Below are 12,294 nucleotides of genomic sequence, written 5' to 3'. Positions count from 1 at the left end.
CACCTCCCGGGTTCACGCCATTCTCCTGCCTCAGCCTCCCGAGTAGCTGGGACTACAGGCGCCCGCCACCTCGCCCGGCTAGTTTTTTTTGGTATTTTTTAGTAGAGACGGGGTTTCACCGTGTTAGCCAGGATGGTCTCGATCTGCTGACCTCGTGATCCGCCCGTCTCGGCCTCCCAAAGTGCTGGGATTACAGGCTTGAGCCACCGCGCCCGGCCGGGTCAAAATTTATATCTCCTATCTTGCTATTTTTTCTCTATGTATCCCACCTATTTTTTGTTCATTTTTTCCTCTTTTCATGCCTTCTTTTTAGATTGATTTTTTAAATCATTCCATTTTATTTTCACTATTGCCTTACTAACTTTTTTGTCCTAGTAGTTGCTCTGGGCGTTCCAGTATACATCTTTAAATTTCACAGCCTACCTTCATATAATATTATGCCACTTCATGTATAATGCAAGAATCTTTACAACAGTATACTTTCATTTTGCCCTCTCATACTTCATGCTGTTTTTGTCATATATTTTATTTAGGCTGTAAATCTCACAATATGCTGCTATAACTTTTGCTTTAAATTGGCAAAAATGTCTTTTATTGTTACTCAGATATACCAAATATATCATTTCTATGCTCTTCATTTCTTTTGTGTAGATCCAGATTTCTATCTGGTATCATTTTCCTTCTGCCTAAAAAACTGTCTTTAACATTTCTCATAGGATAGATCTGCTGGTGATGAATTCTGTAAGCTTTTATTTTGCCTTCCACTTAGAAAGAGACTTCTCTGGGTAAAAAATTCTAGATTGACACTTTATTCTTTCAGTACTGCAGTAATGTCTCTGCATTATCTTTCATCTTGTGTAGTTATAAATCTGGTGTCATTCTTATCTTTATTCCTCTAAACATGTCTTTTGTTTTTGACTTTTATTCTCTTTCCATTGCTTTTAGCAAGTTTATTATAATATTCCCTGGAATAATTTTCTTTATGTTTATTTTGGTTAGGGATTGTTGAGCTTTTGGATCTGCGGGTTTATAGTTTTTAATTAAGTTGGGAACTTTTTCTGCTGTTATTTCTCCAAATATTTTTTCTGTTCTCTCTCTGCTCTTCTGGGACTACCGTTATAACTGTGTTTGGTTGCTTGAATGTGTCCCACAAGTTACTGATGCTGTGTTCCTTTTTATTTTTTCAGTTTTTTCCCTGTCTCATTTTTAATAATTTTTATTACTATGTCTTCCAATATTAATCTTTTCTTTTGCAGTGTTTAATCTGTTAATCTCACCCAATATATTTTTCATTTCAGATACTATATTTTTCATCTTCAAAAGTTCCATTTGGGTCTTGTTTATGTCTCCAGTTTATCTCCCCATCATGATAATATTTTCTTCTGCTTCCTTGAACTTCTAAAACTTGTTTATAGTAGGTATTTTTATAACCTTATCTTCTGGTTCCATCATCTGTCATTTCTGTGTGTCTTTCTGTTGGTTTATTTTTCTCTTGGTTATGTGAGTCACTTGCCCAGCTTCTTTGCATTGCTTGTATTTTTTTTTTTTTTATTGGAGCTGGGTATTGTGAATTTTATGTATTTGGTTGCTGTGGGTTTTGTTGTATTCCTTTAGATAGTGTTGAGTTTGTTTTTTAAGTGCATAAATTACTTGGAATCAGCTTGACCCTTTGGAAGGGCTGGTCCAAAGCAGTCTTGATAGGGATAATTTGGCCCCACTACTAAGGCAGTATTTTTTTTGAGGATTCTACCCAATGCCTTGTGTACTATGAGATCTTTCTGTGCTGACTGGTGGGGCTACAAACTGTCCCTAGTCCTGAATAAACCCTGGGGACTTCGGCTCACTCATTTGCAATGTTTCTTTTCAGACTCGGGTTGTTTCCTCTCACATGTTTATATGGCCAAAGACTCAAGGAGACCACTCTGGAGACCTTCACATCTCTTTGTGTAGTTCCCACCTCACTAGTATTTGGCTGCATAAATTAATAGTTATCTTTGCCACCTCGAACTCCAAGCTGTGTCTTGTCCAACTCAGCAAGATTGCTGGGCTCACTTTCGGGTTCCCCGTCCCTTGCTATGGCCTAGAAACCACCTCCACAGAGTAAGCTGGTATCAACCTAGGGCTTACCTTATTTATTTTCTTTTTCTTGGGGATCACAGTCCTGTGTTGCCTGTTTGTCATCGTCTAAAGCCATCATTTCATCTTTTTGTCCAGTTTGCTGGTTGTTTTAAGTGGAAAGGGAAAGCTTGCCTGTTAGCCTATCTTGGTTGGAAGAAGAACTCAAACCTCATTTCTTTCCCCCTCAAATCTTTTTTTTTCCTATTAGAAAAGTGAACTCCTGGAGGTAAAAACTCAATTAACCAGCAGTGAACCTTTTAAAAATCACACTTTAATGAAAATTGAGCTTTATGATATAATTTTAATATCCTAAATATTATATTGCAACTAACAATGGTGATATATATTAATTATTCTGAATTCTGCTTTAATATGCCTGGAAAGAAACTGCAGTACAACACCAGAAAATGATAAAATAGCCCCTTTAACAGCTCTCTACCAAAATTGCAGCCCCAAGGGGCTGATCATTTTTTTCTTTCCCTTTGAAACTTGTAGCCAATTTAAAATAGTACTTGGCTGTAAAGTTGTGTTATTTTTCTCCTAATTTATCTTTGACTTGAACTTATAGTTGAAAAGGATCCTCAGAAGTCATCTGGTCCAGGCCTATCAATGTAGGATGATGAGATTGAGAGCCAGCGAGGAAGGGCAGCAGCAGGGCCCGCATCTGCCCTTGATGTCCAGGCCAGTGTCCTTCACAGAGCCACATTGCCTTTCCCTCCACAAAGCTCTCCTCCCCCTGTAGAATCTTGCTAGAAAAAGACGGTGGGATATACACAAGGGCCAACATGATCAGTTCTCTTCTACAGTTGGAATTTTGCCTCAGTATTTTTATGCATAGGGTTTTTTGCCCTCAATGTATATTTTATTATATAAACAAGTATTGTTGTATGGATTCTTTTAAATAAAGCAGCCACTTTTCCTTGCTTCCTTTTTAAAAAAGGACCTAGTGAGAACAAGATTAGGTGAAGAGAATAGACTAAAATACTATATAATTTTTCATTGATCTGAGACTAGTTATAAATATCAGTCCATTGGATGTTTACCTTCTCTGTGGTGGAGACAAGCTTGCTGGTTCAAGGGTTGTGCAGAGGCTGGCGCGTGGCATTTGGAGGAGGGTGTGTGTGGGGTTGAGTGGGGCACTGATCAGCAGCATTGAGGGCCAGGTGAGAGCAGAGACCATGGATTTGCAGTGCTGTTGTTCTCCACAGAGTAGGATGTGTTTCCAGCGTTGCAGTCCTGCCTTGATGCAGGAAGGGACAGATTTAGAGTGAGAAGTTTGAGAGGAGCCCTGGTGGAGTGATCGAGGTGAACCAGACAGGATCAGGAAGGAAGCAAAGTTAGGAGAAGCTGCTAGAGAGGAAAAGAAAGGGAGGCCTTTCAGGAGAAGGGGAACCAGTGAAAGGGAAGATGGGAGGAGGGCACTGGAGAGGTCGCCTTTTCACTTGTTGAAATAAAACCTTAAAGAAGTTGCATGAAGAGTCTTGTGGAGGCAGAACACTCCAGTGGGAATGGCTTTTACTGAGAGGTAATCTTGTGGCAGGTTAAAGAGCAAATCTGTCAGCCCCTCCATGTACTCTCTTTCCCAGCAGAACGTGCCGACTGCTCTTCTCCAGTGTTTCTGAGGCCATGTTTCAGGAAACTGTAAGCAACCACACAGGTTCAAGCTGATACACTGTCCTCTGAGTACCACAATGGCCAAACCAGAAATGATTATGGATGTTACTCATAGAATTCACCAAGGAAAATTTTGCTAGGTCTTGTGTTCAACAACCCCTGTTATCAGAGAAATTTTCTCTTGAAGCTTAACTTAAATCTCCTGCAATCATTTGGATTCACTTCCTCTTCTGATTTGAGTCAGCCTTTCATTTGTTAGTTGATGTATTCGTCCAATTTCCTTCTCCACACAACGCCACCACCCAAACGTGTGTCCACGTGCACACTCACACACTCTCCTCACACTTTCCCTCATACTTCAATGTCAATTACAAAGAAAACAGAAGGTAGACCTGGGTCATGGTAAGAATAAGAATATGATGGAGTCATCTAGGCCCACGTCTATTACACTGAAAATCTTAGTTTTATCCTTAAGATTCCTCTTTAGTTGTTGCAGAGCGAGGCAAATTTGCTCAGTAGTTATTGGTAGAGCCCACTAGCCTGTATGTTTCTTCATATCAAAATCTTTCCTCCTTGCTTCTGAGGGAAGCAGCCTGGTAGGCAGTGAAGAGCTCCAGCCTGGAATCAATTTCCTAGCTCAAGTTCCAGCTCTACCGTTTGTTGACTATATTTAACTCCTTGTGTCTCAGTTTCCTTATTTATAAATTGGGGATTATAGTAATCCCTGTTTACTAATAGAGGTGAAATGAGTTTAAGTGTAAGGCACTTAGAACAGTTTCTAACTTGAAGTAAGTTCTCAGGAAAAGTTAACCATAGAATTAGAAATAATTGTTGAATTCTTCACTGATATTACTTAGGTGTCTGCAGATGTTGTTTCAAATAATGACATTTTTTGAGAGTAGTGCTTACAGTAGTAGAATCAGATTGTACCAAATAAAATAATAATGAACGCCTGTGCCGGTTGGCAGATGTTTTCCTTTTGTTTTAAAGAAAGTGTCAAGAATTGAGCTTAAATCGATTGCCTTGCAAACATTGTTATCTCTAAACTAATGTTAGCTAAGTTCTAAGAGCATAATTAAACTCCCATTCAAAAAATTGTTTTGCTATATTTTTGGTTTCATAAACTGAGCCACAATATTTAAGATATGAGCTCTTTACAGTCCTCTATTTTTATCTTTTGTTTACTTAGGTAGCTGGGTTAAGGAGGACTGCATTTTCTCTATGTCTGTTTTTCTGTGGCCTCAATTGAAACACCATGACACATGTAATAGGTCTTCACTTTTAAGGCCTTTTGATTTCATGTACCAATTTCTGACTTCACCATTTATGTTTGGAATTGTGATTGCCTGTATATTATTTCTTGATTCTAGCTAGTCTCTCTTGAAAATCTTCCGGGTTTTATTTTCCTGTTTAATTTTTTTCTTTGTAATTTTAATAATTCAGGGTTCCTCTTTTCATATGTAAGTCTTAAGCTGTAAAGTTTGGTATAAATTGGAAATACATCTTTTGAAATAGTTAGGGGCCTTTGATTTAACAGATCTGGATACTCCGATGTTTAAAGGTCATTTTTGTAATATATTTATATTTACATGTTTACAGTTAACTATTTTGTTTCAGTTGTTAAGTCATTTGTGTCATCTGAGAAAAAAATGCTTAATTGTCACCTCTTACAGGAGGACCTGTGTGGAAACAGTATTATGTAAACAAAGGCACTGGTTTTTTATTTCATACTAGAACTCTAAATCAGATTTTAATAAAATGTCACTGTTCTTTACACTAGCTGTTATTAGTCTTTAGCTTACGGAGTATATTTATTCCATTTATAAAACATAATGTAGAATATTTAGAGTAGGATCCTTTGGTTTTGCAGCTGTACTATATCATTCTATAACTTCTATTTTTAATCTACATTAAGGAAGACCACAAATTAGAATCTAGTTGTATATTGTGGGGGATTGGTATGTCTTTCATGTATGGAGCCTGTTCAGTTCGTATTACTATTTGAAAAATGACACAAAATTCTTTTATCTTAGTAAATTAAAGTTTATGAAATACATACACATTTTGGGTCAAGAGGTGGGTAGGGAGAGATGTTTTCATTTCCTTCTCCTTTAACCTTGATGGGCCTTCTAGGGATGCTGGTTGGCTCTTGGCATGCTCTCAGGGTACCTTCTGTCTGATTCTGACCTTGGGATGCAGGAATCTATTGGTCTGCCCCTTGCTCCTTGGTGCTCCATGAGCAGAGGGTCACAGGATTGGTGTTGACAGCGTATAATTTTAATTTCTTGCAAAGAGCTTTTGGATGTCTTTACTGTACTCCTTGAATTTGTTATGGTGATTTTTTTTTAAAATGCCTATAAAGTCGATGGCTGCCTGATAGCATCCTGGGAGATTCATTTCACTTTTAATTGGGAACTCTTTTGCAGAGAATGTCATTAGGATCATTGTTGTAGAGAACCCCCTGAGAGTGTCTCCAATTTTGATGTTTATTAGATGTTTGCTGTGGGAGCTCTCGATTCTTGTTCCCGGGAATTTTGAGTGTTTCCAGTCATGGTCATTTGCACATAGCCACAAGTCCACTCACAGGCAATGTTGGTTATCAGTGAGATGCCACTGTTCAGATTGTGAGTGCATCCATAATATCTTTCTCTTATTTGCTAGGCCGAAGATGGTGTTAGTGATTGAGAGCTGCTGGCTGGCACCCTTGCAGAGCAGGAGTAAGTGAGTGCTGTTCAGCTTTCCAGTCCTGTGAGTCTGATGCCTTTCCTCCATGTTTTGGCATCACTGCCAAACATATGCATTGAAATCCTTCATGATCATCAGTTTGTCAGATGATTATATTGTTGCAAAGAGTCTGTCCAGGTCTTTTGTATCTTTTTTTTCTTTTTTGTCACCTTAGTGTATGTCCATTGTGACGGGGACGTAGGCATTGATGATGATGATGGAAGAAGGCACAATACATATCACAGCAAGACTAGAGATTTGGGGTTTAGTGAATGATTACAAACTCGGCAAAGGGAAAACTTTCCAGAGCGCCAGTGTCGTCAGCCCAGTGCTGCATGAGCTGTTGTTCAACAAATGGACTTTGGCCCAGTCCTGTGGTGCCGCGTGTGTTTCTCAACAGTTTACTCGTTTATCTTGTGGATTGCTTCATAGTATGGTGTGCTGTTGCCATCTGCCACACCTATGTTACAGGGTAAGAGGAAGTTTTGCATTTGCTTGCACAGTGCATCACAGAAGTGTAAGCCCTTGAAACACAACAAATCAATGCAGTTTGGCTGGCAAAAGGCAGGCAGTCTCTAGATCACCTCTTCTCCTGTCCTCTTCTCCATTGGGAGTGTGTACTGCAGCCCTGAGCAGGACAATACATATGGCCAAGGGGCAGGCAGAGAACCCTGTGGAAAGGAGGTCCCACCTGTTTGCATAGAACTGTGGAACTGAGATACACCTGCCCTCATCAGAATTAAGTTATGTGACCTGTGAAAGAAGATTGATGCGGAGCCATCTGACCTGGTCTATTCATGGACAGTCGTTACACTTCACAACCTAGACCAAAAGGCCAGATCTATTGCACATCTTCCTTAGGCAACAAGTTTCCTTATCTTCATCTACCTTGATTGTTGTTGTTAAGTGAGGCCCTTACATTTGCTATATTAAGTCCCAATTCAGGGTCATGGCTAGAAATGGTGTACTAAAGAGTACCTCACTGTTAAGAGTCCTTGCAGTGATGATTTATTTTATCAGGAGGTATATATGGCTGCATATGTGGCTTAAGGTGGTGGTCATAGCATCATCCCTTAATTTGAACATTTAGATTCCATTCCACTGGACTAGCCAGGCACTTTCTCCCTTTGTAGAAAAATACTTTTACAAATTTCCACTGTAGTTAAGATACTATATGAAAACTAGCTTTGGATATGTAAGGTACGCTTATGGTCACAGGCCCTCTATTCCTTTCCATGGAAACTGACCACTTGTAGTTCTGGAATGGAAGCATATAAGAAGGACGAGAATGAGAAATTAGGATCCTTAATTGCAAATGTAAGTGGAATGAGCTTACCCTGCCCATATTTAGGTTTATGTTCTTATCTTTTTTCTGGTGTCCTTACGGAATGTTGTCTTTCACTTGGTTACTAGTTAGGTGTATTCTACTAGGAAATTTACATCTTAGAAATCTATCCATCTGTCTATTGAAGGACTGTATTGATAGACTTCCTGCCTTCCACCAGAGTGGGTAGATGAATATATCCTTTGATTTAGAGAGACACTTCAGAGCCCTAGCATTTGGTATGAGCTGAAGTTAAATCCAGCATGTTTAGGTTCAAGAAAAATATTTATCAATGAAATCAAATTGTTGAAAAAAATGTTTTTATTAAGGAAACCTGATTCCTAATCATAGGCATCAAAACCTTTAAGCTCCGTTAAGTTATGTTAAAGGCTTTATAGTCAACAGTTAGGATTTTGATAATTATCATAAATGTCAAACAAGCAAGTGATTGAGTTACAAGTTTTTATTAATCCCATGAAAAGACTGTAGAAACTGCTACAACATAACTAATTGATTTTGCGTTAGGGTGATCATTCAGTTGACATAAATCTTTCTCACAGTAAATTTATGTAATATCACAATGCCCAAGCCTTCCATTGTGTTTGACTACCTCCCCTCCCCAACCTTAGTCTGGATGCAGGGTCTTTAAGGTGTATGATAAATGAGCTGTTTACTAATTTTCTGTTGAAGTGAATACACATTTGCAATTATTGGAATTTATTATTTGGGGGCATCTGGCTCATCCTTGTTTTTGTTTGTTAAACAGGAAAAGGACCAGCGCAGCCTAGACATAAACACTGCCAAGTGCATGTTGGGACTGTTATTAGGAAAATCTGGCCCCTTTTCCAGTTTTCACCAATTCTTAGAGGTACCAAATTGTTGTTTTATGAAATGTATGTTTGCTTGCTTAGAACTGCCAAATAATTTTATTTACCCATTGTATGTAATTTTTTGTTTGTTGTACTTTTCTGTCTGTGTAGGAATTATGGTGACATAATTGCTGTCAGTCAGCAACTACCTATCTTCTTGGAGTGCATCTGTGTATGCATTTAATGTTGTGTTGCTTCATTCCACATTAAAAATGCATCCAAAACAGCCACAGCTCTGTCCTTTTCTCTCTTTTCTCATCCCCATTTTAAAGCTTCACTTTTGTTTAGATTTTCTGTTCTTTATAACAATAGAAAAAGAAGATTTACTTTCTTTTGACTTTAGATGAACTTCCACTTTTATTAAGCAGAGGTTTAAAAGACAGTCATCTGCTTTCTTACCAAAATTAGTTTGTAATCTGTTCTTGTCTACTCTTATCACCAAGTAACTTGAGGACCTTAGATCAATACTTAGGTATTAGGCAAACTGACAATATCTCCTTCAGTTTAAATTGTCTTCAGATCAGTATCAAAACAGTCCAGCACTTTATTCCATCATTGTTTGTGTGCTTTAAGTATTGATGATCAGAAATTCTGAGCTACTGGTTTTGTTGAAGTGTCATTCTGTGGGACCTGGAAGTATATGGGATACAAGTTTGAGTTACTTGGGTTGTCATATATGGCATCCTCCTTTCCCTCCCACCCCAAGCCCTTCTAAAAACGGTCCTTTGTTTGCAAGGATGAGGGTGTTGGGTCTTTGAGAAAATGCTGGGCTGTATGATGACTCTGGCTTCACTCTTGAATAATCTTTCTCACAACTTACTTTATGTAATCCAGAAAATTTTAATATCTGATAGGATTCTTTAAGAACTGTTATTAAAAATTTCTTTTAACATTACTAACTGGGACTCCTCAAAAATTTAAAAACTAGTTTTATGTAAGTATCTGTTTACCCAGTAGTCCATATCGACATATAATCTGTTCTAATTTCTCTGACAATCCGTTGAGATGAGTTAGCATTATTTGGAAAATTAAATAGAAATAGTTCGCTATTTTCAGAGAGTTTAGCTGGATTTGCACCTGCGTGTAAAGAGTCTTAAGCTGGAAGACCTGGCCTGGAGGAAATCTGACTTTGCATAATTCCAGGTGCATCATCAACTGTTTCAGAACTGGTTTTTGCTTTTACTTGCTTAGAAAGTTAAACTTGTAGTCTATGCTTTGTTCTCTTATATTAGTTTGCATTTTTCTTTAAAAAAGACAGTAGTCCTCTCATTTCAGCTTTTCTTGTGTTTGCATCCTCAAAACCATTGGTTCAACTCTCTTTGCTTTTTATGTACTTGTATTGTTTTACTATGTTTCTGATTTTAGTGGGGAGGATTTAAAAATCATTGGTTCTGGATTTTATTTATGAATCTTTGTACAGGGATACTGTATTTTTAAATAGATACATGGCAAAGTTCTTGTCTAAGAGGAATAGAAAAACTATTTCACAGCTATTCTAGTTTCTTTTATGATCAGATTCGAGTTTTGAATTATTAGAACAGTAATTTTTTTCTGTGACAAGAATACCTGGTTTTGAGACCACTTGCAGCACTTACTGGATCTCATCAAGTAACCTGCTGCTGTGTGTGCTTTAAACCAAAGGCTTGGCCATGGGCAGTGCTGGTTATGTGAGGGGTTATATTAATGGGAGCTACTCTTTATTTAGCACTTACTTTGTGCCAAGCACTGAATGAAGTGTTTCACATAAATTAGTAAATTACCTCTTTTAATTCTTACAATATCTTTATGAAGTAGATATTATCCCCATTTTATATAAAACAGCTTTTGCAGTTTAGAATTTTCACTTCTGGGGATATATAATCATGTTATTTTGATGTGCTTTCCATTTTGTATTGAGACCCTATAATATTTTTGTAATGACAATTGTCATCTTAAATTCAACTCTTACTCTCCCTCACCATCCTCCTAGATTGGTGCTTAACAAACCTCAAATGCAAAGAGTTAACCTTACATGAACTTAAATGTTGATTCATAGAGCAATTGAAACCGTCCCATTTGTTCAAGTGTCAGTAATTCATATTACTTTTCCCTCCATCAGCAATCAAAATACAAAGTTATTAATAAAGACCAGTGGTGCAATGTCCTAGAGTTTAGCAGAACAATTAATCTTGACCTCAGCAACTATGATGAAGATGGAGCATGTAAGTACTGCCACTACCCTTCTGCCATTCATGTACCTTTCTATATCATCTTCATTGGGAAAAGCCTCAGCTACATTATTATTATTATTATTATTATTATTATTATTATTATTATTACTACTACTGTTTCTCTCTTTCACTCCAGGGCCAGTTTTGTTGGACGAGTTTGTGGAGTGGTATAAAGACAAACAGATGTCCTAGGACTTTATGCATAGCAGCGAGAGAGTCACTGTTACCACAGTTATGTCACCCATTAGCCATAAATTGCTGTTTGTATCAAAGCGCATGCTGCTTTTCTTGCACTGTTTCCCTTTCGCAGGAACATGTTGGTGTTTGCTATTGAATTGGCCAGCTCTGCTTGCTGTGTGGCATTGTTCTCTTCGAAGGCTGCTTTGCGGTTTGTATTTACACTACGGATTGGTGAATTTGCCAATGTCCTCACTGTGATTATGTGTATATTGCTGTTTAAATTTTGTATATGTGTATAAAAGGAAAAATCTTCACCTAGAGATTATTTCTGAAAATGTATTGTAAAAATAATTTTGTGGCATTTCTAGTCCCTTTTTTGAATGAACCAATTATACTTTATTTGGTCTCCTATGTAGCATATCAGAAAACACGACAAAACTGTTACCATGAACAAACATTGCCAGAATTAACCTTACTGTTTAAGAGGCCAACTTCTGGAAGGAGGTAAGAGTCATAACTTTTCAGAGGCATATGCCAAATATCATTTGGTATATTTAACAATATTAGTGTTCTAAAATGATGAAAGTTATAATTATTTGAACATATAGATACATAACATGCCACAAATTATTTCCACCACACGAGGTATATAAGTTGTTTATTTTTTAGTGTTAAAACTATAGTAGCTTGAATGTAGGTACCAATGAACAAATTCAAATTGCACCTCTTCTTAAAAGAATGGGATTTAAACTCTTGTAAACATTCTTTAACTTTTTTGTTAGTTTTCTTTTTTTCCTTTTGCATTCTTCTAGCCAGTGATTAATCTGCTAATGCTTTCTTTGCCACTCTAAGTAAAATTTATTTTGCCTCAATAAAAACCTCATGGTTTTGCCGGCTATTTATAACTGCATCACACTTCTAGTTGTGGCTTGAATTTTCAGTTAAGCTTTCATGGTGTGTAATTTTCCAGCCTTTTGAGAAAACAAGCATACTATAAGTGAGAGCTGTTTTGTTTTCTGTTTTGTTTTCCTTGTTTGTTTGTTTGATGCTAGGCTTTTCCTGGCAGCATGTCCATTGCAGGCAGTGGACAAGAAACCACCAGCATTGAGCTAACCCAGTACATGCTAGGACCTGTCCTAGAGGGGCCATTTTTCATTACCTGAGTTATTTGTACAGAAGGGTGATGGCCATTATTTTTGTGGATGAGGAAACAAGAATAAACAGAATGGTATTTTAGGTTTGTATTTTCCGTCTT

The 12,294-nt window shown here is 37.5% G+C and overlaps 1 protein-coding gene across 8 annotated transcripts in view; it reads left to right on the top strand.

Moving 5' to 3' along the window:
- Positions 1–12,294, top strand: part of DCUN1D4 (defective in cullin neddylation 1 domain containing 4) — an 84,983-nt gene that overhangs the window by 70,492 nt on the left and 2,197 nt on the right. For 6 of the 8 annotated variants that reach the window (XM_017878308.1, XM_017878315.1, XM_017878312.1 and 3 more), the window contains 3 exons: positions 8,547–8,648; positions 10,748–10,850; positions 10,996–12,283. In XM_017878308.1, coding sequence (XP_017733797.1) covers positions 8,547–8,648; positions 10,748–10,850; positions 10,996–11,051 — 261 coding nt within the window. In that variant the 3' untranslated portion in view covers positions 11,052–12,283. Of the gene's footprint in view, positions 1–8,546; positions 8,649–10,747; positions 10,851–10,995; positions 12,284–12,294 lie in introns of those variants that run through there. The other 2 variants (XR_001886756.1, XM_017878310.1) reach the window with 2 other exon arrangements.

Source organism: Rhinopithecus bieti, unplaced genomic scaffold (assembly GCF_001698545.2).
Source record: "Rhinopithecus bieti isolate Rb0 unplaced genomic scaffold, ASM169854v2 scaffold_10604, whole genome shotgun sequence".
In the NCBI taxonomy this organism is placed as follows: domain Eukaryota; kingdom Metazoa; phylum Chordata; class Mammalia; order Primates; family Cercopithecidae; genus Rhinopithecus; species Rhinopithecus bieti.
The sequence above is the reverse complement of the archived record's forward strand: the minus strand, read 5'-3'. Positions and strand labels throughout refer to the sequence as shown.